The sequence below is a fragment of the Spermophilus citellus genome (genome assembly GCF_964194105.1).
Source record: "Spermophilus citellus genome assembly, chromosome: 3".
Classification (NCBI taxonomy): domain Eukaryota; kingdom Metazoa; phylum Chordata; class Mammalia; order Rodentia; family Sciuridae; genus Spermophilus; species Spermophilus citellus.
The window spans coordinates 139,337,788-139,364,476 of record NC_138184.1 but is presented as its reverse complement, the minus strand read 5'-3'; the positions used below and the strand labels follow the sequence as shown (position 1 = coordinate 139,364,476).

Genomic DNA, 26,689 nt, shown 5'->3' with positions numbered 1-26,689 from the left:
TTTTAATGCTGAGTAATATTCTATTTTGTATATATATCACCTTTTCCCTATCCATTTATCTACTGAAGGGCATCTAGGTTGGTTCCACAGTTTAGCTACTGTGAATTGTGCTGCTATAAACATTGATGTGACAGTGTCCCTGTAGCTGGGTCAAATGGTGGTTCTATTCCAAGTTTTCCAAGGAATCTCCATACTGCTTTCCAGATTGGCTGCACCAATTTGCAGTCCCATCAGCAATGTAGGAGTGTGCCTTTCCTCTTGCATTCACTGAACTTTTTGAGGGTCGCAAATTTGAGGATTTTTTTTGCATGGAGGATGTTGTTAAAACTTGATCATTTTATCTGTTGAAATAATTCTTTCAATATTTATTTTATGATGCAAGTGATGATATAACATTTAGGACCTTCTTTTAGACTTTTAATATTGCATTCATACTGAATCCATCACATATAATGCTAATTTAACGAGTGCTTGTTTTTTCCTTATAATACATTATTAACCTTGTTCACAGTTTAGAGGGAAAGGCTGTGATAAATAGCTTGGTGAAACACACAGCAGTGGTCTTTGTAAAGCTATTAAAGTTTGCTATTAAAATGAGACACATTAAAATGTCAGAAGACAAGTTCATAGGAAGAGTTAGTATGTAGACCCAATGTTTATTTTCTTGAGTCTTAAAGTAATTAGTTTCATGAAGTTATTTACTGAGGTAACACTTGAATAGTAGTTGAGAATTTATGTACTTTTACCTGGTACATAATTTAAAATATTAGTTATTTAGCTCGATGCATGCATTCTATTTGTTGATTTCCTGTGTTTGCTTAGGGTTTTAAAATTATTTGTTTATTTATGCTGATGTTTTTAAACATAGAATCTAAATTAGATTCTGAATTATTACCATTATGCACAAGTTACTTTGAAAATGTTCAAACAAAAAGAATTTGAAAGAGTAATAAGACAGAAGCTAGCTCTTTTATTCAGATTACTACTGATGATTAAGCTTAGCTAGAGAGTAGTGTGTATCTCAAAACAATGGTGGTAGTTTTATTTGTATGATGATATAAATGAAAAGTATAAAACTGATATGTAATGGCAAATTTATAACCCTGCAAGCTCTAGAAATCCACCTACTAGTTGTTTTTAAGGCAGTATCTATTGGAACCCTACTCTGATCATTTTTATGTGTTTGCTCATAGCAAACATGTTGTATCATTTTTGAATAAGGTTTGCACTAAAGATTAATGAGTTAGTGTTTCAGTTTTTCTGTAACAACAACAACAAAATTTTTTTCCATGCTGCATAAAAAGAGAGGAAGTTCTACAGACTTTTGGACTCTTCTGTTCCTATGTATCATTCTCTTGATGTTTCCTGTCTGCCTTTTTGACTACCTATACAGCTGTTTTTCAGACTTGGAGAAAGACCAAGTATTTTTGACAGCTGCATGCTGAACTGCAATATATGCTTGGCCACAGGTCATGTTTGCATTTTTCCCTTGTATTTTTACTCATTGCAACAAAGAAATATGAGCATAGATTCAGAAGACATGTAGCATGCTGAGTAGTGGTAGTCTTCTTTCATGTATGCCATTCCACTTGCTCTCCTGCATAGATTGCACAAGAAAGGAAAGGGTACAGAGAAATGAGGAAATGTCATCCGGGAGTTTCCCCTATGGGGCCTTCATTGCCATAATAATGAATTATGGAAAATGCTCTGGGTCGTGCATGGTAGAAATAACCTCTGGACTGGGGACCCACCCATACACACATCGTTCTAACACACCATTTTAGTGAATAGACTATATAATTTAATAGAGAAAACTGTTAATCCAGCAGTCATTTCAGAATATAATTAGTTTATGTATCATGTTAAAGCTTTGACTACATGATATTTTAACACAAAGAAATGAGATATGCTATTTAATAAATACTCATTTCGTGAGGCTGCCATAATGGGACTTTCCAGCTTTCATTTTCCATCCCTATAGGCACAAAAAGTTATGTTTTTGAAAATAAACACTACTTCCAAAGTCCTTTAAAAATGGTCTTAAAAGGTCCTTTCTAAATTTGTTTCCAGATCTTACAAATGCTATTTCAAATCACAAGTTATTTTTTCTCTTTGCTCAAGATGAATAAAATAAATGTCTAAATTCTGATGAAATCTTCAACCTTCATAATTATTTTTCTATATAGTGAAAGCATATTTTTTGAGGAAGTATCATTAAAATATTGTTATCTTAGTTTTTTTTTTTTTTTGTACTGAGGATTGAAGCCAGGAGTGCTTAACCACTGAATCACATCCACAGCCCTTTATATTTTATTTAGAGGCAGAGTCTCGCTCAATTGCTAAGTGCCTTGCTAAGTTGCTAAGGGTGGCTTTGAAACTCAGAATCGTCCTGCCTCAGCCTCCCAAGCTTCTGGGATTACAGATGTGAGTCACTGTGCCCAGCTGTTGTCATCTTTTTGATTGATTGCTTTTATCTTTTATGCTCTGTTGATAAAACTTGATTCATTATGCTGTGGATCAAATCTAAGTGACTCTGCATCTTCGTATAATGTGTTCCTTTTCTCTCCCAGAAATTTCTGTGTTTTTACCTTGACTCCTATTCCCTTTGTCTGGCCTCTGCAGTCCACAATTCTTCCTACCTTTATCATGAAATCTTTCTCAGGAAGTTCACTATAATGAAACACTGATTTCCTATAGCGTTTAGTCTATTTTTTTTTTTTAAAGAGAGAGGGGGAGAGAGAGAGAGAATTTTTAATATTTATTTTTTAGTTATCGGCGGACAGAACATCTTTGTTTGTATGTGGTGCTGAGGATCGAACCCGGGCCGCGCTGCATGCCAGGCGAGCGCGCTACCGCTTGAGCCACATCCTCAGCCCAACGTTTAGTCTATTTTACTCAAATGATGACTTCTGTGGTTCTTTCTGAACTGTACCCATAGAAAGCCTCTATGATTCCAGACCTTATCCTCCTTATGCATTACTCTCCAGGGAGAGTAACTTTACATCACTTAGATTTTGTATATTATTATGTGTGATTTTTTAAAGTGGATGGAAATTTTGCCTTCCAGTGATTCAGTGATATATAATAGAGCTAGATAGATGCTGATTGGAATGCTATTCTGTCACTTTCTAATTCTTTGATATTAAAAAATTAAATTCTGTGAGTTTTAGTCTTTTCATGTATAAAATGGGACTATTATCTAATTTTTAGAGTTATTGAAAATTATAGCAAATACAATGGTTAAACGTTTAGCACAAGGCCAGATTATAAAAGGTACTCAATAAATGACAGTTTAGTTAATCTTGTTGTCCTGAGTTTCTTATAGGTTTTAATACGATATCAAGCATGTGGTAAGCACTTCTTTGGGTATGGTTCATGGTTAGGTCATTGAAATATCTCCTAAAATCTCATTACTTTTATGAAGTTTTCTTGTTGGCTCTGTTCAGACCTTCAAAACTTTCATGACTTTTCTGGACTGTTTCTTCTATTCTCATTGTCTGTAAGAGGAACCTTTGGTATGTATTCTGAAGTGGTTTCAAAATAGTGATTTGAAGGATTTATTTATTTATTTTTGAGTAATGTTTTGGATTGATTCCCACATTTTTCTAAACATCAGTAGTCAAGATTGTAACAAATAGAACATTTTTCACATACTTCAAATTCATTATGTGAGACACAGTAAAATCTCAGCCAATTTGAACTGCAGATGAATAAATTATTTTGCCTAGCTTACTTCAGCTCAACAAACATTTACTAATGCCAGGCATTTTATAGCTGCTGGAATTACAAGGATGAGTAAGACAGGGTTTCTGCCTTTGAGTTTCCTCTAGGTTAATGAGAGACACAGAAACAGATCATTTCAGTAGATGATTTGTTCTAAGATGATGGTAGGATGGGGCTCTATGGGATCACAGACACAGGTGATTGAAGGGGAGAGAGAGGTTTATAGGAGGAGATGAGCTTCAACCTATGCTGTCTCTCACAGGAAAAATAGGTTGATACATTTCATTCAGAATCAGAAACTCAATTCAAAGTGGCTTCAATATAATGAGAATTTATTGCCAGAAAGTTCAGAGGTAGATTTGGCTCCAGATTAACCTTGATGCACTGACTCAAATGATGCCTTATATGGCTCTCTCTGAACTGTGCCCTTAGAAAGACTCTCTGATTCCAGAAATTATCCTCCTTATGCATTACTCTCCAGGGGGAGTAACTTTTTCTCTAGTTTTAGTTTCATTTAGGGATTTGGTTTCTTTCATTGAGTATAAATTATACCCATCTCTGAACCAACCACTGTAACTAGTGAGATACTAATTGGTTTACATAAGTCAGGGTCTAACCTCAAGCTTAGAATGAGGTCAGTCTCTCCCCATCCTGGCTAAGCATGTGAGGAGCATGGGAGGAGAGGAGATGGATGACCATGAGGAAGCTAGCAAATGTCCAGTAAACCAGGGGAAGAAAAGTGGAATTTTTTTTGAAGGGAAAACAAAAGTAAGAATAATTAATGCATCATTATGATGTGTATGGAAAATAACAAGCAGTTAAACTTTAATCCAACATGTAGCATGAAACTTTGAAAATAATTATATTAATTTTAATGCAATTGAATATTTATTACTACTGAATCTCATTTCCATACATTATTTAATTCTCACAAGTTAGGTACAGTGTCTGACAGATAAGGAAACTTGAGCTCAGGCTCACAGCTAAGAATTGGTGGAACTGGTATCAAATGTAGATTATCTGGCTCTAGAGGCAGTCCGCTTAGAATTTACAGTGTATTAAGTATCTCCTCTGTGTTGCCAGAGTTTCAGGAAATTAGCTTCTGATGTCATCCATGTTTATGGGAGTCAAGAGTGCCAGGTTTCTTTGGGGTTCAAATTTTCTTCAAGCCCTACTTTTATTTATTTATTTTTCTTTCCTTTCATGCTAAGGCTCTAAAACTTCAGCATGCATCTGAATAGTCTTGCTGCTCTGCCCCACTACTGGAGTTTCTGATTCAGTAGGTTTAGATTTGGATCCTAGAATTTGCATTTCTTAGAAGTTTCTAGATGATGCTGATGCTACTAGTTTGGGGACCACATTTTAAGAACTACTTCTTTAAGGCCTTTGAGAGACTGAAAATTCAGGGTTCAATGACAACCACATATTGAAATGAACACTCTTTTTTTTTTTTAGCACTGAAGATTGAACCCAGAGATACTCTCACTGAGTGACACCCCAATCCTTTATTTATTTTTTTTTTAAATTTTGAAACAGGGTCTTTCTTAGTTGCTTAGTCTGGCCTTGAACTTTCAATCCTCCTATTTCAGCCACCAGAATAGCTGGGGTTACAAATGTGCATCACTATGCCTGGCATGAATACAAATTTTATTTATACTTCTACTTGCATGAACATATGCTCTGACCTCACAGTCTTTAATAATGCAGATATCAAGTGTATATTTTGGTTACCGTGATATCCTCTCCCACAGATCAAGGTCATTTGGTATATGTTTCACATACAAAATTTATATATATTTAAACACTCCATTTTTATACACTTTACTTTGAAAAGTATTTAGAAAAAGTAACAACAACAGCTGGGTGGGTGGCATACACCTGTAATCCTAACTACTTGGGAGGTTAAGGCAGGAAGATTGCAAGTTCAAGACTAGGCTGGGCAATTTGGTGTGACCCTGTTTCAAAATAAAAATTAAAAAAGGATTGGGAATATAGCTCAGTGGTAGAGCACCTCTGGTTTTAATTCCCAGTATTGCAATTGATAAATAAACAATAATAATAATAAAAGAGTAACTAGAAGGAAGACCAGTAATGCAGAGGGAGGGGAGTAGGGGGAGGGAGAAAGGAAGGGAAAGTGGGGACTGAAATAGTGCAAATTATATTATATGCATGTATGGATATGTCAATGAATCCCACTATTATATGTAATTATAATGCACTAACAAAAACATAAAAAAGAAAAAGTAGCACATACATTCATGTTTTTGCTCTTAAGAGTCAATGGTTGTAACTGTACATGTGTCTACAGACATACATTTTTTGGTGAACTATTTGAAATAAGTTACAGACCTGTACCTCTTTTCTCATAGATACTTCAGCATATATCTTCCAATAAGAATGTTCTCTTACATGATCATAATACTGTGATCACACTTAAGAAAATTAACTGTAATTACTTAATGTTATTTAACATGGAGTCATATTAAAATTTCTTTAGCTATGCTTTTTATCAGGTTGTGTTTTGGTGCCAGGATTTAATCAAAATCAAATTTTAAGAGACATCAATAATGGCTGAATCTTGAGAAAGAGATAGTTTTTGTGTTTTTCAGTACAGTATAAGTTTGGTTGCTTTAATGAAGACCCAGTTTAATGACGACTTAAATGAAAAAGAAATTTATTTCTGTCATATTTTACCACCTGGAGATAAAGTGGTCCAGGATTGGTTAGGAGGGCTCTATTTTTCTCATATCTGAGGCCAAGACAGCTGCTTCAGACCTACTACCATCATGATTCTAAGAGGGGAATGGAGTGCATAGTTGGCCCTTTTTAAGGGCATGCTTGAGAATTGTACATTTGACCTTTGCTCCTGTCTCATTAACATTGTCGTCCTATGATGTGTCTGTAATAGAGGACTGTAAATGTAGGCTTTATTTTGGATCACTATGTTTCTAGTGACAATTCATAGTTCTAGAACTAAAGAAAGAATGGCTATTGGAAGGACCAGTTAGCATCTCCGTCAAAGCTCTTTTTGCAAATGACTGAGTTATAGCAAGTTACATTAAATCTATGTAATAACTTTTCCTTTTTTTGTTAGTACATTAGCTGTCACTGCTTACAGCTGATATTTATCTTTACCCCTTTTCTAATTTGATAATTTCTTTTCTCTGTGCTGGGGAAGCAAGCAATATATACCCTCATAATAATGCTGTTGTAATTTATTGTTTTCCTTATATGTACTATATAATGTTAGGAATTTTGACATTTAATCTCTAACTTGAAACTTTTTTCAGCTTTTTTGAGGTATTATGGAGAAATAAAAATCATGTATATTGAAGATACACAATGTGATGTTTTAATATGTGTATATACTTGAAATAATTATCTTAATCAAGCTAATTAACAAGCCCATCTCCCCACATAATTATTTTTTAATTTTAATTTTTTTTGTGGTGCAAACACTTAAGATCTATTCTCTTAGCAAATTTCAAGTGTATGATACATTGTTATTCACTGTTTAGACACCATACTATACATTAGGTTTCTAGAACTTACATGCCTTATAACTGCAGTACCTTTTGTATAACTTTGTACCCTTTGACCAGTGTCCCCCCACATTCCCCACATCCCGTTTCCCTGGCAACCTGTCTTCTACTCTGTTTCTGTGAATTTGACTTCTTTAGATTCCATAAGGGAGGTCATGTAGTATTTTTCTTTCTATCTGGCTTATTTCACTTAGCGTGATGCCCTCTAGGTTTATCCCTGTTATTGTAAAGGCAATCCCAAACGTGGGTGAGGTGATGTCTCATTGTGGTTTTGATTTTCATTTCCCTGGTGATTAGTGATGATGTATACATTTTCATATATCTATTGACCATTCTTACCTCTTCTGTGGAAAAATGTCTATTCAGCGCCTTTGCCTACTTCTTAAATTGAGTTATTTGTTTTATTGCTGTTAAGGGTTCCTATTTTAGAGGCTAATCTCTTATCAGATACAGGGTTTGCAAATATCTTCTTTCATTCTAAGTGTGTTGCCTTTTCATTTTGTCGATTTTTTTCTTTGCTGTGCAGTGCTTTTTAATTTGATGATAGTCTAATTTTTTAATGTTTGCTTTTGTTGCCTATTCTTCTGTTGTCCTATATTAAAATTTTTTTATTTATTCCTTTAAGCTCACTATTACTGAGCTTCCTCTGTGTTTTATTCTAGGAGTTTTACAGTTTCAGGTTTTATGTTTAAGTCCTTAATCCAGTTTGAGTGGATTTTAGTGTATGGTAGAAGATAAAGATCCAATTCTTTCTTTTTGTGTGTGTGGATATCTAGTTTTCCCAACATCATTTATTGAAGAGGCAGTATTTTTCCCATTTCATATTCTTGGGGCCTTTGTTGAAGATTGGTTGATAAACTTGGAGCTATTATACAAATATACTCATTTTATAAATGAAGAGGCTGAAGCCCCAGGAGTATCTGCAACTTGTTTATAAAAACTACAATTGTTGGACCATAACTAAAATAAGAATTGATGCCCTGAATGAGACCTGAGGATCCTACTAATAAAAGATTTTCCTTATAATTACAAAGTTTTTGCAGCATCCATTTCCAACACTTGGAAGCATTTTTATTTATCAGTGCTGGGAGCAGATAGGTACTCTTTGCTTCTGTGAATACACACATACAACTTGCTCGTACATCTAGCATGCATACACCTCTTTGGGGAACCTTTAATAATATGGAAGACAAGGACTAAATTAAAAGATACTTTTTGTATGCATATTAAAAACCTGAGCATTGAGAGAATATCTTTTTTAAAAAAAAAAAATATATATATATATATATATATATATATATATGTTGTTTAGATGTAGATGGACACAATACCTTTATTTTATTTATTTATGTGGTTCTGAGGATCAAACTCAGTGCCTCACACATGCTAGATATGTGCTTTACTACTAAGCCACAGTCCCATCCCCCAGAGAATATCTTTTTTAATTAAAAGATTTTTATTGATGCATGTTAATTATACAAAATGGTGGGTTTCATTGTGGCATATCCATGCATACATAAAAACATAATTTGATTAGTCCCTATGTCTCTAAAGAGATCTGAGTGGTTCAGTATATATGTTTAGTGAATGTTCATTTGTTGAAACAGTATTCAACTTTAAGTGTCCCTTGAAACTTAAGGATGATTAACCCTTTGTATTGGTAAATATGAGCCAGAATATGTTGCAGTATAAAGCACCCTTAAATCTGTTTGTTTTCTCTTTTAATGATAACCTTCTTAGGCTATATGTGTTTCTTTTGAAAATTGTTCAGCTATATTATTATCCTTAGATAAAAAGAAATTGCATCTATTTCTATGCAATTTGATTTCTTTGAGCAAAGCCACTCTTTGAAATTTAAATATACTATATATAATATTGCTAGGGATATATGAGGTATTAAGGAATAATTACTATAGGACTTGCTGTAAATGGAAGTATGAGCTAGAAAAGACAAACTAGAAGGTTGACCTTTTATTTATTCCTTTAATGACTGGCTTAAATTTACTCTGACATAGTTTCACCCTATACAATAAGTGATGAGATACACTAATCATCAAAGCAGAGCATGCAGAGTTATAGCCACTACATTTTTTTCAGATTAGTGATATTATAAAAATCATCATCATCTTAGTATATTTTAAGAACTGTGAGTTTCATAATTAATACTGGTAGATTAATAAAAGTCACCTAAAATCAATCTATTGTTTAAGGCAAACAGGGATTCACGTTTTTCAATATTTGTATTTTTCACTCCCAACCCTGCTTAGCATTGTGATGTATACACAATTAATGTCTAAGACAAGTTTATGGATTTTATCTGGTGTGTGTGTGTGTGTGTGTGTGTGTGTGTGTGTTTTGTGTGCTGGGGACAGAATCCAGGACCTCTCACATGCTAAGCATGCATCTCATCATTGAGCTATAGCCTCCTGTCTGTTGTGCTTGACTAATCCAAATCATTTTAAAGTATGGGATTGACATAGGGTGAAGAAGAGTAGCAGTTCCATAAACAAGAGTTTTTGTTGTATTCTGAATTTGGAAAAAATGATATCTTACCCAGAGTCATGATTATTCTTAGGGATTATTTTGTGGTAGAAGATTTCAGCATATGATGAATAAAAATAAATGTACTTAAAATTATAGACATACTCTAAATAATGTAAAAATTGGGAAATGTATGTATATTAATAGCAGTAACCTGATAGCTTCATTTGTTTGTAATTTAAAATTTAAACTACCATGCAGTTGCCTCTGGGGAAAAATTAATATTTTTTTGTGTGGCAGATAGTAATAAAATAAACCATTATAATTACAAAAAGACTAGGTTATCTAATTTCTTCTAATTCTTTCTTAGGTCGAGATTTGATTTGTATCCAGTCTATGGATGGGATGTTGATGGTGTTTGAGCAGGAGAGCTATGCTTTTGGGAGATTTCTGCCTGGTTCTCTTCTGCCTGGCCCTCTTGCTTACAGTTCCCGTACAGATTCCTTCATTACTGTCTCTTCCTGCAGACAAGTGGAAAGTTACAAGTATGTTTGTAAATTAAATCTTTGAAATCATAATTTTATTGGTTTGTTGCTGATTAATTCTTTTCCACAAAGAACTTGAATATTTCAAATGAAAAACAGACTGGTTTCTTTGATAAAATGTAGTTGTGCTTAGAGCATATCACTTTTTATTATAAAATATTTGAAAGGCAGTGTAGTGCAGTGATTTGTGAGGAGGTGCTGAAGTCTCTCTCTCTCTCTCTCTCTCTCTCTCTCTCTCTCTCTCTCTCTCTCTCTCTCTCTCTCTTTCTCATAGCTGTCAGTGTCCTTATCTAGGCTCTAAAGGAGGTAATAATGCTCATTTTGACAAGGTTGTTATAAGGATTAATGGATGTCAGGTTGCCTCTCTGTAGAAAATGCTCAGCAGTTACTGTGATTATTCCCTGAATCATAATAAAATAATGCTGAATGAAAAAAAAACAGACAAGAATGTGCTTGTATGAAATGATTTTATACCAAAAAAAAAGAATGTTTATGACATTGGAAAAATAGTAGAAAAAGATCTAAGTATTATTATGAATGTTAATGATTTTTTAAAAAACTATTCTGAAGAAAGATGAACTATGAAAATGATCCTATGAAAACAGCTTATAGCTGGGCATGGTGGTATATGCCTGTAATCTCAGTGACTCAGGAATCTGAGGCACAAAGATTTTAAGTTTGAGGCCAGCTTCAGCAACTTAGCAAGACACTGTCTCAAGTAAAAAATAAAAAGTACTGAAGATGTGTCTTAGGGGTGAAGTGCTTCTGGGTTCAGGCTCCAGTATATATATATATATATATATATATATATATATATATATATATATATATATATATATATATATATATATAAAGGTTTATACTTTTTGCTAGAAATTCTTGGTGAATTGATCTTGGTGAATTGTGTTTGAGAGAGACCATTTTCTTCTCTGTCAACTAAACTTTAATAAAAATTGAAGCTTTTTGTTGGCAGAAAGATTTGAGAAAAAAGTAGAAATTCAGAATGGGAAAAAATAGACCTGGAGGGTTTTAAAACTTCAGTTATTTTATTGCTATCTTTGTGATACATTTAAAAATTTAAACATCTAAATAACACATCATTATAGAACCTGATTTTTCCCAAGGTGAGAATATATAAATTCATTAGCAGATAACTGTAAAATTTTTGTCTTCAAGTGTCAATATTGTATATATTGTGAATTAATGCAATTTCCCCTTCATAAATGGCAGTGTACCCTCTGTGAATAATTGTTGGGTCACCTAGGGTTTAAAATCCTGAAAATAAGCAACTGTTTGTGACTATGCAGAAGTTGATGCAGGTAGTGTATCATCATGTTATATTCCTTCTGTAACTAACTTAGTTCCGAACTAAAGGAAATAAATCAGTGAATTGTGGCTACTGGTAATAAATAAAATATTATATATATCTTGAGAGGTTGAGAGAACTATCTATGTTATTTACTCAGGCCTGCCAAAAGTTAAGCAGTATTAAGATCTGCTTTTCAGCTTTCCACCCAGCTTCTTCTCCTCACCTACTTGCCAAGTAGTGCTATGCTAGGGTCACAATGCAAAGAATTGAATGTTCCATTACTTACTCTTTGAAATATGTGTATAGGAATTAATTTGGTAATAACTCCAGGAGTTATTGGGTGAGGAAGTGGTGCATAGGTTGCTTACTGTTAATGTGTGTGTTTAATTTCACAGAAGCCTACATTGTTTTAACTGTGGAAATTCTCCAACATATCAATTTATTAAATTCATCTCCATCTACTACTAAAAATGCATGCTTTATCCATTATGAAAATTTTTTATAATGGTAAAAATGAATGAAATGTAATTATGATTAAATGACAATTGAGTGGTTTTAAGTTCTATGTTGTACTTTCAAGTTTAATAGGTTAAATTCAGTAATAATCACTGGTGTAATTTAGGATGGGAGAAAGCATGAAAACTATAGGTTTGTTCTTTTGAGGCTTTACTAAATCTATTATCTATTAATAGAATGTAGTTGGCTAATAGCATAGGTTTTTAAGATATAATTCATTTTCATTTTTGATATTGACATTTAATTACTTTAAACTCTGCTCAGTCATGTTCAAACAGAAACTAATGTGAGCTTTGGGTTTCAAATTTTAGTTTGCATTAGAATCTCCTGGGCATCTGGTTATAGAATGAGCCATCATCCTAGTACCTTAGATGTATTGGGGATAAGATCCAGAAATCTTCATTATAAATGCATATTCTTAGTGGTTCTAATTCAGGACACACTTTTATTGTGATTTTTCTTTTGAATTGAAAGAATTGTTTCTCCTTTTGGACTAGGGGAAAGGGCTTTGGTATTGTTCTCTGGCATGTGGGTTCAAACTTTGAATCCTCTTTTATTTTTTTTCCTTTCCTTTGCCTGTCAGAATTATTTAGTCAGTAAACACTGCCCATTCTAACTTTAATTCTCTTATTCAGCCCTTGCTTCCTATTATCATTGGTTCAGCCTTTATCATTTCACTTGGCTTTCTGCACACACACACCCCCCACCCCTCTGCAATCTAGTCTTTGAAAGGTCTTTCTTATATCTGTGCTTTTAAATCACTTCTTGAGTCTAGAGTAAACTTCATTTTCCATTTCAAAATCTGAACTTTTTTTAGATAGCTGGCCTTCTGTAATCCCTGGGTTTCACAAACATAGATTCAACCAATCTTTGATTGAAAGTGTTCCAAAAAAAAAAAGGTGTCTGTAACAGACTTTTTTGGGTCATGATTCCCTAAGCAATACAGCATAACAACTATTTACATAGCATTTTACATAGAATTAGGTATTATAAGCAATCTACATTGCCACAGTCTGGCTGGGCACAACTCAGGAGCCACTTGTCAAAAGAAACAAACTTTATTTTTAGAACTACAAACACCAAACAAAACAGCTCCTCAGGAAAAAACCCTCAGAGCCCAACTGCCACCACCGGCTTCCTACAAGCCTCTCACTCACACAAGCCTCACCACCTCCCACAATCCTCCTGCTCTTGAGGCCGATTGGCTGGGTTGCGTGGGCGGAGCCAAAGAAGTCCCCCAATGAGCAGCTCCGTGGTCTGAAAGGGCAGGGAAACAGCCCAATGAACATCACCGCAGAGGAGCCAATCAGCTAGATGTTGCTGGGGCTGCTGTGAGCCAATCATCAGCTTTGCAGTCTGAAGGGCGGGGAAACAGCCCAATGAACATCACCGCAGAGGAGCCAATCAGCTAGATGTTGCTGGGGCCGCTGTGAGCCAATCATCAGCCGGCAGCTGGAAGTTTGCTGGCAGCTGGAAGTTTGCTGGGGCCCCTTTGGCTGTGGCTCTCAACATCTCCCCCTCTCTGTTTAAACAACAAGCATGTGGCTTAGGGACCGTGCCTGCCTTAGGTTGTCCAGTACTACATATGGTCCTTACCCGTCTTCGGATGAGCTGACCTCAGGGCGTCAGCCTCCTGTCTTAGGTTGGTACCATTGTAATTGGATCTTACCCGTCATTGACTACCAGTCCAGAATACAGCCACACCTGTGGAGAGGTCTTTGTACCAGCGGGGGGGGGGTGAGGTTCTTTGCCTCACCTTTGTTGGCCCCCAAATTTTAGCTGAACGATCATGACAAGCAGAAGGGAGGAAGATACACCAAGCCAATTGACGGCTCTTGTTGGAAAAATTGTACCACCGATGACATCATCAGCAAAAATACCCCAACACTACCACAAGTCGCTGCACCAACAGATAGTTCACAATGCATACAAGTGAGTTCACAATGCATACAAGTGACACATAGTCTAGGCAAGTTCTGCAAGCAGTTCAGTGATGGCTATTGCAGAAGCTGTAGATTAGTTGTATCTTTGTCTTCACCGGCACTGGGATGAAGATAGGAATTCTGGCAATAATGGCTAAAGAAAAAATTATGTAACATTCCTGAAGGCACTAAAAGAAAACAATTTTCTTAACAATTTACATTATCTTGAAGAGAATTATTAAATTCAATGAAAAGGAAAGGTGAAAGTAAACAAACAGATCTGTTAACCTCCTTTTTTGTTTACATATTAAAACAATCCTTAACAGTTATTTACCCAATTTAAATTAAACCATTTAAATCACGTGAATAAAAAAAATATTTGGATCCATTTTTTCATGAGCGCTCCTCATATATGATATATGGACATACGTACATTCAAACATATAACACAAAACACAAGTGTGCACACATAATATAATACATACAACACATAACATAATAGTAAAGGCCTTATAACTTTTTACAGGTGAAACCTCCATTGCAATGTTTAAAAATTCTATAGTCAAAAAAAAAAAAATAGAACTGATCAGGAAAACTTAACCTAGGTCTGTATGAGCTCAAAAAACAAAATAGAACTTCATGATATGGGAAAGGGCAATAATAAAATAGATATTGAAAAAAGCATCCTGGTTCTGTCGCAGATGTAAGGATAGCCAAATTGGAGTTTTGGATATCAGCTGTTATGGATTTGAGCCAAATCATCTTCTTTTTGGTCTGTAGAAATCGCTTTAGTTAATCTCTCTGGAATCCAAATCGGCTGCTGTTCTCCCTGTGGAAACACACAAACAGGCCCCCGACTCCAGACAATCCCTGGGTCAGGACTTTACTTAATCTCTCCGGAATCCAAATCGGCTGCTGTTCTTCCTGTGGAAACACACAAACAGACCCCCGACTCCAGACAATTACTGGGTCAGGACCTTTCCATTGTCCTGTTAGAATATCTTTCCAAAGTACCTTGGGCTTATGTACATTTTTTGGACACATATGCCTTTCTGCAGCACTAAGTCCTGATGAATCCAAATTTAAAAAGTTTAGAGTAAAAAGGGTTATTTTAAGTTTATCTTTGGGGAATATATACCCCTTCCCAATTCCGTCTTTTTGCTTTAATAAGTACATTTTAATAGTTTGATGAGCTCTTTCAACTATGCCTTGTCCCTGTGGATTGTATGGGATTCCTGTTATATGAGTAATGCCAAATGATGAGCAAAATTGTTTAAAAGAAGTAGAAGTATAACCAGGGGCATTATCTGTTTTTAACTGTTTTGGAATGCCGACAGTGGCAAAATTTTGTAAGCAATGAGCTATAACATCTTTAGTTTTTCCTCCGGCATGAAGGGAGCCCATCAAAAATCCAGAAGAAGTATCAACTGTAACATGCAAACATTTTAATTTTCCAAATTCTGGCAAATGTGTGACATCCATCTGCCAAATATGGTTAGGTATCAATCCTCTAGGATTGACTCCAAGATTAACTTGTGGTAAAAAGGTCACACAATTTTGACATTGTTTTATTATTTGATTAGCTTGTTCCTTAGTTATTTTAAAACGCTTTTGTAAAGTATTAACATTGACATGGAACCTTTTATGAAAATTTATAGCTTCTTCTAGTGTAGAGAAAATATGTATGTCATGTGTAGTTTTATCTGCTAAATCATTGCCCAAACTAAGGGCTCCAGGCAATCCTGTATGTGCCCTGATATGTCCTATAAAGAATGGATCTTTTCTGTCCCTGATTAAACTTTGTATAGTGGAAAACAGAGAGAAAACAGTAGAAGAAGGGGAAATCCTACCAGCATCTTCAAGGGATACTATAGCATTAACTATATACTGACTATCAGAAAATAAATTAAATACAGAATCTTTAAACATCACAAAAGCTTGTAATACTGCATTAAGCTCTACTTTTTGAGCTGATTGTTTGGGTACTAAAAATGTAAAAGTTTGATCAGGGGTAACTACTGCTGCTGTACCATTATTAGACCCATCAGTGAATATATTTGGAGCATTCATGATAGGTGTTTTTCTTGTCATTTTTGGAAAAATTACAGGATGCAATGACCAAAAAGACAATAAAGGATTAGATGGTAAGTGGTTATCAAATGAAGCATTAGATTTGCACATGATTATTGCCCAAGTATTTAACTCATTAGCTAATTCATCAATTTGATTCATAGTATATGGAGTAATAATTTTATTGGGAGAAATTCCAAATACTCCCTTTGCTGTTTTTATTCCTTTGAGTATTAATTGTCCTACAGCCTCAGGATACCTAGTAAGAATAGTGTTAGGAGAATAAGATAAATGTAATAAGGTCATAATAATGGACCTTCTTGCCAAAATACTCCTGTAGGAATATTTTTTGTTGGTAGTACAATAAATAATAAAGGCAAACTTATATCAATTCTATCCAAATGCATATTTTCCATATATGTTTCAATGATTTTTAATGCCTTTCTTGCTTCAGGCGTTAACATTCGGGGTGAATTTGGATCTGATGGACCTTTTAAGATATCAAATAAAGGTCCCAATTCTCCTGTTGGAATACCTAGATAAGGCCTTATCCAATTTATGTCTCCTAATAACTTTTGAAAGTCATTAAGTGATTTGAGTTGATCTACTCGTATTTGAATTTTTGGTGGACGGACCATGGTTGAGGATAATAGAACTCCTAAATAATTAATTGGACAATTTAATTGTACTTTATCTATTCCTATCTCTAGATTATAATTTTTTAATAAGTTTGTAAGTGTGGCATAACATTCTAGCAAGGTGTTTTTAACTTTGTGTGCTAATAATACATCATCCATATAGTGAAATATTTGTAGTTCAGGATTTTGATTTCTAAGTGGCTGGATTACTTTGTTAACATAAATTTGACACATAGTTGGGCTGTTAGCCATCCTTTGAGGGAGTACTTTCCATTCATATCTCTGATCAGGACCTTCATGATTCAGTGCAGGGATAGTAAATGCAAAACGTGGACTATCCTCAGGATGAATTGGAATTGAAAAAAAAAAAACAATCTTTAATATCTATAACTAAAACATACCAAGTTTTTGGCAAAACAGACAATTGAGGAATCCCCGATTGAGCAGGTCCCATAATGACCATTTCATTATTAATGGCTCTTAAGTCTTGCAATAATCTCCATTTACCAGATTTCTTTTTGATGACAAAAATGGGAGTATTATGGGGAGATACAGAAGGTTGTATATGTCCTTCCGCTAATTGTTGTTTGACCAGATCATGGGCTACTTGTATCTTTTCTTTAGTCAAGGGCCACTGAGGAACCCATACTGGTCTTTCTGATTTCCATGTAATTTTTATTGTCTCAGTGGCCCTTTGTGAAAATCCAACCCATGTCTGTCTGTTCCTTGATCTATTTGTATTGGTGCTGCTATACCTTGTTCCTGTTTTTCTAATCTTTTTCCTTTCCTAAAACCTTGTCTAGCTAGCCATAATAGTGGGTGCATTTTGATTGATATTATTTGTTAATGTCAAACCTAATTGATCTAAGATATCTCGTCCCCATAAATTTACGGGAAGATGATCCAATACATATGGCTGTATAGTTCCTTCACATCCTTCAGGATCCTTCCAATCTAATACCATTGCACTTCTATGGGGATTAGTCGCCACTCCTAGGCCTCGAAGCGTTTGAGTGGCTTCTTGTAATGGCCAATGTTTTGGCCATTCTTGACGAGAGATGATGCTAAGGTCTGCACCTGTATCCAGTAGCCCATTAAATTCATGTCCTTGAATATTTAGTTTTAGCATGGGACGAAAATCTAAATTTAAAGAAACAATAGCCCAATCTACACCTGTGGAGACTAATCCCTTGGAACCTCTTTCTACAGCATGAATGGAAAATTTATCATGTAGGCTTGGTATTATTAGTAACTGTGCTATTCTATCTCCTGGTGAAATTACTGATATACCCTTTGGAGAACTGGCTATAATTTTTATTTCACCTTCATAATCGGGATCAATTACCCCAGGACTTATCAAAAGTCCTTTTAGAGTAGAAGAGCTGCGTCCCAATAATAAGCCTACTGTTCCTTTGGGAAGAGGTCCTTTTACCCCTGTGGGAATGATTTGAACTCCCATCTCTGGAGTTAGTACTGATCTGGCGGAGGCGCAGATGTCCAACCCTGCGCTCCCTCTGGTTTGTCTGATGAGGGGTCTGATGGAGAGTGTGTCCTGGGCACTACCCTGATGGGGTTGCTGGGTTCCTCCAGTGCTCCATATATTTGTGGTTTGGGGCCCCGGAGCATTGGGGCCCCCTGTCCATTTTTTGGCAACGGAGCCCGATGCCTTTGTCCACGATATTGTGGACAAACACCTTGTCCTTGTTCGTTTTTTTATAATGGAGTACCCTCTATGGTGGTTTGAGAACGGCATTCATTAGCCCAATGTAATGGAGTACCCTCTATGGTGGTTTGAGAACGGCATTCATTAGCCCAATGTCTCCCTCTACGGCATCGTGGGCAAATACCCGGTATTCTACTCCTTTGATACCTAGTTTTGTTAAACCCTCCTCCTATGGAGCAATTCCTTTTAAAATGTCCTGTTTGTTGACAATTGTAACATGTTCTTGGCCTGGTATATAAAGCCTGTTTTACTGCAGCTGCCACAATTTGCCCTTGTTCATTAATGTCTCTGGCATCTAAAGCCTGTTTTACTGCAGCTGCCATGACTTGCTCTTGTTCATTAATATCTCTACATAATTTAATATATGTGTTTAAATCTTCCTGTTTCCATGGTCTAATGATATCTCTGCACCAACGATTCGCTTGGTCATAAGCCAGTTGTTTTATTAATGGCATTGCTTGTTCTGTATTCCCCAAAATTCTGGTAGCTGTTTGAATAAGCCTATCTACAAATTCAGCGTAAGGTTCATTAGCTCCTTGTATTACCTTAGATAATTGACTTTGTAAACCTCCATGTCCTTGTAAAGTCTTCCATGCCCTGATCGCCTCTGGAGCAATTTGTGAGTATACGCCAGGATCATATGCAATTTGTTGCTGCTGATCCTCATAAGGTCCCTTTCCTAACAACATATCTAGATTTCTCTGAGGATAACCAGCTGCGGCATTTCGCTTAGCCGTCTCCTTGCAAAATTCCTCATTGGCAACCTTCCATAACAGGTATTGACCTCCATTTAGCACAGCTTTACACATATTAGCCCAATCTGCTGGCGTCATGTTCAAGTTGTTAATGGATTCGACCAAGCTTACAGTGAAGGGTGCTTGAGGACCATAGGTTGTTACAGCCTCTTTTAGCTCCTTCACTGTTTTGAAATTTAAACCCTGGTAAATTCGCTGCCCTCCTACCTCAAATACAGGGCATGTTAATACTTGAGATCCTTCTCAGGATCCCAACTATCAACTGTGGGGTTTGGGAGCCTCCTAGCATATGGAGGTGGTGCTGTTGATTGGACACTTATGCCCTCTGGTGATAGAATGCTGTTAGTAGCAGTCTCCTGTAGAGGTGGTGCTGTTGGTTGGACACTTACGCTCTCTGATAGAAAGGTGTTATTAGCAGTCTCCTGTTGTAACTTTTCCCCTGGTGGGTTCTTCTGCTCTAAACTTCCTTCCTCTGTCTCACTAGCTCGAAAGACCTTCTCTTTTACTTGAATCAATATGTCTTCTCCTTTCTCTACCTTTGTCTGAACTGAAGGCTTTGGACTAAGCAAACCAGATACAAATGTCCACAATGGCAATGTGCCAACTGGCAGAGTCCCTGGGTTGTTCTTTTCTATTCTTTTTAAATCTTCACCATGATGGTTCCATTATGATATATCTAACAACTCCTCCTTAAAAAGCCATGGGCTACATTTTTGTATTGTATCAACGTATGCCCTGACTGCTCTTGATTTTACTGGGATGCCTCCTTCCTCTAACAATTTACTTAACAGTCTTTCGGTTTGTTTTTTACTAATTGCTGATCCCGTATTTCTACTATAATACAACCCAACAAGATAACACCAAACAAAACCGAGACAGAATGAAATAAAATTGGAACAATAATTCATTATATCAGCCTTTCTATCCTCCTGACATGTGCATCCGTCCTTTCTCCCTATCTGTTCCTCAGACGCAAATAGTTTTTCCTCAGATGTGAGCGGTTTTTCTTCCATCTCACTCATCTCCAGGGACAGGCAACTTAAAACAAAAATGAAGCAAAACAAAAGAGGAAACTTAGAATGGCTACCCATCCTCTCACCCTGCCCTCAGGGGCGAGCAGTTTACTTACCCTCAGTCGCTCAATTCAAGAGCCACTTGTCAAAAGAAACGAACTTTATTTTTAGAACTACAAACACCAAACAAAACAGCTCCTCAGGAAAAAACCCTCAGAGCCCAACTGCCACCACTGGCTTCCTACAAGCCTCTCACCCCCACAAGCCTCACCACCTCCCACAATCCTCCTGCTCTTGAGGCCGATTGGCTGGGTCGCATGGGCGGAGCCTAAGAAGTCCCCCAATGAGCAGCTCCGTGGTCTGAAAGGGCAGGGAAACAGCCCAATGAACATCACCGCAGAGGAGCCAATCAGCTAGATGTTGCTGGGGCCGCTGTGAGCCAATCATCAGCCGGCAGCTGGAAGTTTGCTGGCAGCTGGAAGTTTGCTGGGGCCCCTTTGGCTGTGGCTCTCAATACTACATGTGATTTAAAGTACATAGAAGGGTTGGGGATATAGCTCAGTAATAGAGTGCCTCTAGCATACACAAGGCCCTGGGTTTGATCCCCAGTGCCACAAAGAAAAACAGAAGTATACAGGAAGATATGTGTAGATGATAGGCAAATACTATGAAACTTAATGTAAGAAGTTTGAGTATTTGCAGCTTTGGGAATCCACAGAGGTGAGGGTTGGGGGGCTCCTGGAAACAGTTCCTTATGAATATCAAAGGACAACTGTATTGACATTCAGTGCTTTTTATAATCCAGCCCATTTAACCTCTGTGATGTGGACTTTTCAGATTTGGAAGGGACTTTTAAAGTTAACTGGTTCAACTATTCTTTTTTCATCTCCTAGATATAAAATTGCCAAAAGATATTGAATTTTTAACCCAACATTTATATGTTACTATCTGTATCATACAGACATGTTCCAGAGTATGCCTTATACTATCAGTTCCTTGAGAAAAGAAATGTCTTAACCATCTGTTCACTGACTGAATAATTTAGTTCATTTATTTAGTCATTCAATTAGCCATTGTTTTTCAAGAACCTTCTGTGCTACACACTGTGCAAGGTACTGGAAATGAAAAGTTAAATAAGATCTGTCTGTTGTCCTCAAGTAGTATTCAAGCCAGTGTAAGAGGCAGTAAGTTGATCAGCTATTTCTGTACTTTGTGATACTGGCTACAGCAGAGCTTTGCTGAGGAAGTCTGTATCACAGTGCACGTTAACTGGTTCAACTACACTTTTTTTTTTAATCTCCTAGATTAAAATTGTCTAAATACATTGATTTTTGTCCAATATGATATATTGCCTTCTGTATCATACGTGTTCTGGCTTTTAAGTGCTGCATGCTTTCACTGATATTAAATATTTGCCCCTTTGTTTTTCTTGTTGATTGGAATCAGTGTTCCTGGATGACAAGGAATTTTGTAACCCCCTGAAGTGCATCATACTTTGCCGAGAGTAGGTGTTTAATAGCAATTCCATGAAGGTGTACAGTATGTAAAGAAAGCTTCTGTTTTTGACTGGCACTTTTCAATGAAAATTGTTCTCCTGGCATAATCAAGAATTTTTAAACTATCATTGAAATGAACATAATAATGCTTTGTATGCTGAGTTTCCATTTCTAGTAAAGTTCTCCAGGTTAAATATTAAGGTTCCAAAAAATCACCTGGTACCCTTTGAGGTGAGAACTGTGTTTCATTTGAAAATAAATGATTTCAGAGGGTTTACTTTGGTGCTCTGTGACACATCGATCCATATTTTAGTTACTTGCTGCTGTTTTTATGATGTGATATGGAAGAGCACTAAATTATATGGTTGCATTTGTCATTGGTGCTCCATGGGACTGGTTAAACTTTGGTTCAGAAAGTACTGCCATTCGCCTAGAGTTGCTGTATTTGTGATTAGCACCTTTCTGTTCTGAGAAACATGTCTGACACTCTTTCATAAATTCTTCTTGCATGGGGCCTGATTATTCTTTCAGCAGTCTCAACAAGGGAATTTTATTCTTTAGCTTATATCACTGAACACTTGAGTGGTAAGAAAAAAAGGAATCAAGTGTTTTCTTTATTTCAGACTTTCCAAGTCTGCTTGGATTTGTTTCATTTTGGAAATAGATTTTCATGTACATTATTGGTCACAGTTAAGAGGAGTTAAGGGAGAACCATAAAACAGATGCTATTATAAGTTTGTCATCATCTAAACTTACTGTCAGTTATGTTTAAGTAATAAAGTACTCTTCTGAGTTGTCTTCCAGGAAGTGAGTAGTCTGGATTTGGAAATCAGGAGCTAATTTCGGCTGTGTCTCTGCCTGCTGTTTTGATGTTAATGAGGCCACTTTAGGGGTTCACATATTCCTCAGATGAAATAATAACCCTTAGTAATTATGTAAGAAGCTTCAAACAGTTCAAGAAGTTTTGGATTTTAGCAACAATATCATTAATATCCATATCATCCTCAGGTAGGCTGGTGTCTCAGGAAATAAACCACCTATGTAATTAATTGCCTGGGGTTAGATCTATAATGGGACCAGTTCTGGGATAATGTTCTAGTCACCAGTGCATACTGTTTCTGTTATTATGAACTAGAAATAGAAAAACATTCCTATTTGGAGACTTGGAAGGTGAGGCCTAATTATTTGGCACTTTGGGAGACTTTGGGATTTTGATTGTCAGTTTGAGATGGTATAGAGATATTTGCTGCAGCTGCCTGTGAAATCTTTTAGCATGGTTTACAAGGATCTTCTCCCTCCTACCTCTTTTATCTCATTTCCCATGACTCATTTCTCCCTGCCATGCACCTCTCCTAAACTCCTACTGAGGCCTTTCATGTCTCTTTCACTGCTGCATGCTTTTACATGTGCTATTTGTTTCATCATATGCTTTTTTCTCTTTGCCAGCATGAGAAATTTTTACTCGTTCTTTAAAACATAGCTGTATTTTCCTGAACCTATAATATGAGCATATCTCCTAAACCCCAATTCTTGTTTCTGCTATCATAATCCATTGAAACTGTGTTCATACCTTCTGTTAGCTCAGGGTACTCTTGAGTTATACTTAGTTGATGATCTGTGAATTCCCACAACTACTTTGGGAGCTCCTGATGAGTACAGGTCATTTAGTAGTATTTTCTCTTGTTAATACCTGTGTTAGTTCTCTTTTATATATTTATGGAATGAATGAAATTTATAAACACTGAACTTTTATAATAACTATAAGCCTGTCTTTTAAAGAGGGTATTGTAAGTTTCTCATCAGTTTCAACGCTTTTAACACATGCTTTTAGGGGGTGCACATCCAAACTATAGTGGCAGGTAACATTGGAATAACACTGTACGTTTCAGTGCTTATTTAGATATTCCACATTTTATTCATGTAGGTCCCTGGGTTTTATTCTCAGACATCTAAAGTTCTTAGAAAATATGAGGTTTCTGAATTTATCTATTCTTAATTTTCCTCTGAGCTATGGAAGGATGATAAAGGAGCTTTGATTCAATAGAAAGGAAAGCAAGTTTCTTTTTTTAGAGTAGGATTACTATTCTAAAAATATACCATTAATCAATGGGAATTAAAGGAATATAAATTTGATTGACTAAATTATTTCTAGATTGAATGCTATTTATAAGTTGTTTTTAAGAATGGTATAGGCTAATTTTTTAAATTTATATATGACAGCAGAGTTAATTACAATTCTTATTACACATATAGAACACAATTTTTCATATTTCTGGTATATACAAAGTATATTCACACCAATTCATGTCTTCATACATGTACTTTGGATAATAATGTCCATCACATTCCACCATCATTTCTCCCTTCCCTTCCCACTCCTCTTCCCTATCTAGAGTTAATCTGTTCCTCCTATGCTCCCCCTCCCTACCCCACTGTGAACCAGCCTCCTTATATTAGAGAAGACATTTGGCATTTGATTTTTTGGGATTAGCTAACTTCACTTAGCATTATCTTCTCTAACTCTATCCATTTACCTGCAAATACCATGATTTTATTCTCTTTTATTGCTGAGTAATAATAAAGTGGAAATTAATGAGAACAAAGCCAAGGATGTTTCTAAAAGAAACTAAAGGGAGAATTTTATAAATTTTAATATAAATGAAAATCAAAATATAAAATACTTGGGAAATAATAACAATTTTGCAAAACTGCATGTAACACTATGAAATCCTGTGAAGAAGTGAAAAATAAAGTGTGCTAATTCTCAACTAAAATAATACAGTAAAAAAAAAGAATGGTGTAGGCTAATAGTAACTATTGAAATAGAAGCTATAAAATACTTTCAGGAGGTCATAATATCCATAATGACCATTATTGGGAACCTATTACATACTAAATGAATAGTATAATAATTTTATAATCTAATAATCTATCTATATGTAGATCTGTATCTATCTCTTTATCAATCCATAATCAATAATTGGGCACCTAATACAGGTTGAACATCCTTAATATGAAAATGTAAAATCTGAAATGCTTTTGATTACTGAAACTTTTTGAGTGCTAACCTCATGCTCAAAAAGGTTTGGATTTTGAAGCATTTTGAATTTGGATTTTGGAGTAGGGATGCTCAATTGATCAAATCTGTGCAGATGTTCCAAAATTCAAAAATCTCCAAAAGCTGAACTACATCTGGTCCTAAACATTTGGGGTAAGGAATACTTAATGTGTATATGTATTAGATACTTTTTAATAACTTATTTTTAGTCTTTTTTTCCTTTTTACTACTGTTTAAGTTAGAGATTATTTATTTCATTAAGCAAAAGCACAAAGTGATTAATTTGCCAAAATTCACTTACAGTGAGTAAGCAGATTACCTGAGAAGTAAATTTAGTTCTTCTTGGTTCCATAGATTATATATTAATAATTTATAGTACATCTAACTCCTCTGCATTGCTTATAGTAACTTCTGTCTTGTCTGGTGGGGCCATGTTAGGTCTTTCTTGCATGTTATTTGTCACACAGAGTTTTAATGAAAGTGCTTTGATAGTTGATAAAACTTTTTTTCCCCCAACATTGAATAATTGGAATATAGTTTCTTTATTGTGACAGTTTTGCATAATCTCATGACGTAATGCAATTAAAAATCAATTGCAAATGTTTTAGTTTTTAAACTTAAGAAAAAGTCATTTGTAATGTTATGGATTATTGCCCTTAAGGTTTAAAATGATTTGTGCTTCTTACATTTTAAAGTCACTGATATTTTTTCCATCTCTTTCATACAGGTACCAAGTACTTGCTTTTGCAACAGATGCAGATAAAAAGCAGGAGACTGAACAACAAAAACTTGGTTCTGGAAAAAGACTAGTTGTAAGGCCTTTTAAAAAGTATTTCAGAAATGCCAAATCTAATCATAGATGTTTGTTAAGAACAATAATTCCTAGGAAGAAACTTTTAAAAAATACTTAAATCATTTCTCTTTTCTATGTATAATTACATCAATGACCTAAGAATTTAGTTAGCTATTGAGTAACAGAGGCATATACCTAGTCATAGCTATAATAAATCAAATTATAGAGTTGTATCACTAGAATTGTGGATGTTGAAATTGGGACACTTTTAACTGAAGTGAGTATAAACTTATACAAAATAGAGTGCTGACCTAATGCTCAAAAAGGTTTGGATTTTGAAGCACTTTGAAATTTGGATTTTTGGAGTAGAGATTCTCAGTTGATCAAGTCTGTGTAGATATTCCAACATTCAAAAATCTCCAAAAATCTCCTCTTCAATAGGCAAATTTACGTACATTATATTCCTCTGTTCATAATGTCTTTTTTCTTGAGCCTAATTTTCATATTTCTTCCTATTACCTATTTTGAGAACTTAGATTATGATACCTGCCTCCTTTCTTCCTTTCTTTCTCCCTTCCCAGCTTAGGAGTTGTTGAGCTCCTTTCATCTGTGAATTCATTGTTTTTCTGGCCATTAATTCTTCAAATATTTTTTCTGTGTTCTCTCTCTCTTCTTTTCATCGGGAACTCTAATCATACATATAGTTAGGCTACTTGCAGTTGTTCTACAGCTGACAGATTTTCATTTCATTTATTTATTTGTTTAGCAGTGCTAGGGGTTGAACCTAGGGTCTCACTCTACAACTGAACTACATCCCATTAAAAAATAATTCTTTACTCTTGCTATTTCATTTGGTAAAATTTCTTTTTTTTTCTTTTTAAATGTCAGTGATGGGAATCTAATCCATCACTTTGTCTTATGCATGTCAGGCAAATGCTCTACCACTGATCCACTTCCTTAGCCTCTAGGAGAATTTCTGTTGCTGTTTTTAGGACCAGTAATCATTTTTCCTCCAGTGTCTATTGTGGTATTAATTCTCATTTGTTAAAATTTTCATATCTACATATTCAGCTTGTATATTTTTATGTCTTCCATGCCTCTACAT

General features: G+C 35.5%; 1 protein-coding gene across 6 annotated transcripts in view; it reads left to right on the top strand.

Annotated features, from left to right (window-relative positions):
- BBS9 (Bardet-Biedl syndrome 9) overlaps positions 1-26,689 on the top strand; it is a 512,444-nt gene that overhangs the window by 135,793 nt on the left and 349,962 nt on the right. For all 6 annotated transcript variants that reach the window (XM_081288277.1, XM_081288276.1, XM_081288275.1 and 3 more), the window contains 2 exons: positions 10,117-10,291; positions 25,519-25,603. In XM_081288277.1, the coding sequence (XP_081144403.1) occupies positions 10,117-10,291; positions 25,519-25,603 (260 nt within the window). The remainder of the gene's footprint in view (positions 1-10,116; positions 10,292-25,518; positions 25,604-26,689) is intronic.